Source organism: Anarrhichthys ocellatus, unplaced genomic scaffold (genome assembly GCF_004355925.1).
Source record: "Anarrhichthys ocellatus isolate YVR2014 unplaced genomic scaffold, GSC_Weel_1.0 scaffold23, whole genome shotgun sequence".
Classification (NCBI taxonomy): domain Eukaryota; kingdom Metazoa; phylum Chordata; class Actinopteri; order Perciformes; family Anarhichadidae; genus Anarrhichthys; species Anarrhichthys ocellatus.
In genome coordinates, this window is record NW_022280053.1 from 5,837,059 (window position 1) to 5,841,793 (window position 4,735).

General features: G+C 39.6%; 1 protein-coding gene across 1 annotated transcript; it reads left to right on the forward strand.

Moving 5' to 3' along the window:
* The first annotated feature begins 98 nt into the window (after nt 1–98).
* Nucleotides 99–2,014, forward strand: esm1 (endothelial cell-specific molecule 1). Its single transcript, XM_031860356.1, has 3 exons — nt 99–656; nt 1,114–1,257; nt 1,354–2,014. Exons 1-3 carry the CDS (start codon nt 350–352, stop codon nt 1,446–1,448), a joined length of 546 nt encoding a protein of 181 aa, XP_031716216.1. The 5' UTR covers nt 99–349; the 3' UTR covers nt 1,449–2,014.
* Nucleotides 2,015–4,735: the final 2,721 nt, after the last annotated feature.

A 4,735-nucleotide genomic window follows, 5' to 3' on the forward strand; every position in this document is an offset into this window, starting at 1 on the left:
GGGGGGTTCCGTCAGTCACTAACACAAAAACAAACCAAACATAATTTATGACATCAGGTCACACGAATTTCAATTCCTGGATGGCGGTCCAGAGTTAATCCCACTTCCACGCCGGATTTCCAAAAAAAGGGGGCTGACTGGCAAAAAGGACGACAACACCGGAATGAGGAAATTGTCGAGAGGCAAAGCCATGTGCAAAACAAAGTTGCTCATCGCTGATAACCATACCACCTGATGAGCCAGAGGGTCACTCCATTCAAGTCTCCCAGAGGTGGTCCGCTTCTCCGTCCCTTGTCTCCGAGACGTCCAGCAGACAAACAGCCACGAGCTCCCTGCCCTGCACCCAGTGATGTCTGTCCTCCTCATCACAGTGTTGTCCTCACTCCTAGTGCGCGATGCTGCGGCGTGGGGCGCCAATGTCAAGTACGCGGTGAACTGCCCCGACCGGTGCAACGTGGAGCGGTGCGGCGGGACGCAGCGTTGCACACGGACGGTGCTGGATGACTGCGGCTGTTGCCAGGTCTGCGCAGCCGGCAGAGGAGAACACTGTTACCGCACGGTGTCGGGGATGCACGGGGTGAAGTGCGGACCGGGATTATTCTGCGAGTTCTACAAAGACGAGGACGATTATGGAGACGAATATGGCATTTGCAAAGGTATACATTCACATTCAACATTTTTGTCTGTGCCCTACAGTGTGCTGTTTCTACCTGTGTGCTGCGTTTTGTGTATGTGATGCCCCGTTGCACCAAATGCACTATCCCAGCTTGTTATTTCAGTCTATTTAAGGCTCATATTTATAGAATTATCACAATGGAAATTGCCACATAAGTAATGGTTTTAAATGCACATTTGCAGACATATACAAATTGGACATTTAACTTGATATTTAGCCCATAGAGGCTTGGAGTTGAGACATTCAAACATGAATGCTTGTGCAACTACCCACTTGCAGTTTACACATTTATCTTAATCACTGATTTAGATAATTATTTTGACTGTGAATATGAATCTTTGACACTATAGAATATGGCCCCGTATCAGATCCAGTCAGACTAACCCTTCTGCATGACAGGGCAGATAAATCTAAAGCCATGTTTTCTTTCTTTACAGACTGTCTGTATGGAACCTATGGGATTGAGTGCCGCAAGACATGCAGCTGCAAAGGTGGCATATGTGACAGGGAGACTGGAGCTTGTCTCACGCTCAAATTCTTTGCCAAAATCGCCGGCAAACTCAAGACTGATCCTCAAGAAGGTAAAAAAAAAATGAAGATTGTTCATAATGTCATTTGTGAAATTGTCCACTTGCATGAATTGGTAGAGTAATGGATTCTCTCACTTGTATTTTCAGGGGGAGAGGTGGGCTCAGGAGAGGTCAGCACTGCCCAGAACACAGATCAACATAAGGACAGATCCGCCGCTCCGAAGCGGCTCAACCCTCGCTGACAAGTGCTGACAAGACTGAATCTATTCAGTGTAAATGTAGCATTAACTTATAAATGAACTGAAAGATATATTTTATTATGTTAAACAATGAGAAACTTTTTTACAGCATTTGGAAGTTTTGTTTTGTTTGTTTGCTACTCGTCTGACTCAAGCATCTTTTCTAATGAAATACACAGGACTATGTTATTCTCTTCAAATTCTCTTTTTCTCTGTTCTTCTGTCTGCTTCTCAAGATTAACCCGGAGTGTGTCCCCTTGAGCTGCAGTGTAGACCTCATTTAGTGTGCCTTCATACATTATTGTTGAGAAAAAGAAAAGTTAATGTCACAAGAAAAGGACCTTGCATTTATTTTCAAACTGGACACGGCAACATTTATCATGGATTCATTGTAGTCCACTGAATATTTTGAAGTTTTCCATCATGATATCTTATTTGTACTGTATTTATGAAAAGCGGACATGGAAAATATCATGTATGTGACACCTGCCAATGTAAAGAATGCACTCACAATTAAACCAAAGTTATCACGGACTCGTTTAATTTTGTTTCATTGACTAAAAGTGGAAGCTGTTCAGTCAAAACGAGACGCATATTGTTTTATCTTGTTATATTAAGTTGCATGTTTTGTGTCTGTCTTTTAACATCTTGGGACCATGTTGGAATGAATGTTCTCACTTAAACATGTTATAGATTGATCCATAAATAACTCAAATCAAATCAAATGTTTGCTGACTTTGAGTAAGAAGACTGAAGAGGATCTATGACATGTGCGCTTTAGAACCAGCGTGCTTATAATACAGTATTTCTAGAAGAATTTGACATATCTACATGTTGCAGAGACAAGTTGCATCTTTGAAAAAATAATTTGCCCAGAAACTGAGGCAAACTAAATTCTGAATAGGAATTTCTGTGGGAAAAAAAGGAGGAGAAAAAATTGATATTCCCGGGATGATATTAGAGGGATTTATTTATGGGAGGTTGAAAAGGCTTCTCTGAACAGCATAGAAATGTCTGGATAGAAATATGTCTTCTGAGTAGAAGGAATTCTTATTTCCCATGATGATGTGAAGTGGTATCGTACGTCCAAACTCATGAGCAGAGATTGCTGAGAACTTATCAGGCATGCTTGACTCTTAATTCTTGGAACAATCTACTTACTCAACTTCCACAAATGGCCAAATATTCTTTGTTCCCATGCAAAAAAACATTTGTCAGTCATGGAAAAGATACTCTCACCACAAATAGCATGAGAAGAAATGAAGTGCAAAGACTGGATTTACTGGGTTTACTCGCTGTACAAAAGATCACAGACGGGAGAGACTTTGGGGAAGTTTCTCATCCAATGCAGCAACAGAGAGAAACTTCTCAGCTCAGCTTTGCCTTCATAGCTGAACCAAAATACATCCACTGCAGACAGGACTTACATTTGTCAACATGGGAGGAAAAAGCATGAATACAAATGATTTCAATTTTGAGACATTTGGTTTTTCTTGAGAAATGCACATTTTAACATTTCCTACCTGCAGGACAACATTCATAAAAGCCAATCAATCAATGCTACTTTACCAAATGAAAGAATAACAAGTACTCATGTCTGCATAAAGAATACATCCTTCAGATAATATTTTAATATAATGAAGTCACAAATCCTTCAATAATCTATTGCCTTTGAAATACAGGACAATAACTTTGTCCTGTAAATCATGTTGTATTTCAATGAACATGTTGATCACAGATTACTTTAATTATAAGTTGTGATCTTCAGAAATACATTATCTGAGTTTATAATGCATTTTGTAAAGATACTCAACAAAGTTACATTGTGATCTACTGACCTTTAAAAAAATGAAATATGTGCATAAATTGGTCTGTGATAAATGTTAATGGTAATCAGTTAATGACAATATTAAATATTCATCATCTTTGTAATTTTGACTTTCTAAAAGTTGAAACATAATTCCAGATTGATGCTTTTTCTCTCAAGTCCCCTTTAATATTCTGTATCACCCCACAGAATTAAAGTGCGACACATCAAAATCATATCATTCAACGTTTTGTCAGAATTTGGTCCCAGCTAAAAATATCCTTATTAGCCTCACCTCTGACTCTTACAAAAAATGTTTTCCAGTATTCAGCTTGTTTATTTCCTGTGCTTCCTGACACCTGTGAAAATGTCCCTTCTTCCTGTTGTTGTTGTGTCTGCCCAGGACAGGAATTTAAAAGCAAGGTTTTTTTTTCTTCTCCAAGAGACAGTCTTGAAAAAGCAACAAAGGCTCCGTCCTCTTGTCGAGAAATCAAGGAGGACACTTCCACTCCACTTTGTTATTTTATCCGATTTATATTCAAATGAAAGCTCAACACTAAATCCCATCAACGAACAAGCTGCCCCTGAGTCAAATTCCAAATTTGAATGTACTTGATGAGTGTTAGTGACAAAGTGTTATTTTATAACTGTGATCCTCAATGTGTTTTCAAATCATCTCTTCAGTAAACAAAGTGGGAAATGACAAGTTTTAAATTTGGCCGGAAAACGTACTTTTTGCTTTTGAAAAACCATAAGTTGCAGCTTCTGCATCAAACTTTAAGTGAATGTAGGTTATTTCTTTCTCCTCATTTTCACGTTCAATATGAATGATTATGAATTCAAACCAGATCATTTTTGTATATTAATATATACATAGTAGTATTCAAAGGCGTATAATGTTTTCTGAAACAGACATAATTCACATGAATTTACTGTATCACCTCAATCCAAGGACAAGGTGACGCACACACACACACACACACACACACACACACACACACACACACACAGTGATGCGAACAGGTATGGGAGCAGTCTGTGTATGAGGAGGAGGAGTTTTCATAAGCGCTCAAATGTTGCTCTCGTTCCCCTGAGAACGGACAGGCCGAGGCCTCGCAACCAAACAAAGGAGCCTGGAAAACAACAGGAAAGCGTTGGTGAGAAATACCCTTTATCTGACTCCCTGAACACGTCACTGCCGCCTCTGCAGAAACAAAGGTGCGTGAATGGAGTAGTAAATAACACTGATTTACTGCAAATAGATGTTCTGGTATTTACAGTTTGGCCCCGCCTCAACAGGTTGTTTATTGTAGCTGTGTAGACTGACATGGCTCAACGGAGACAACACGTAAACACTGTGAACAAGGACATTAAGCGGTGAGATTGATTACATTGATGGCAGATATCTAAACTGAGGCTTATGAACAAGGAGCACTTTGACTCTCAGGCTGTCATGTCATTTAATTCAAAAATGTGAGGCGGT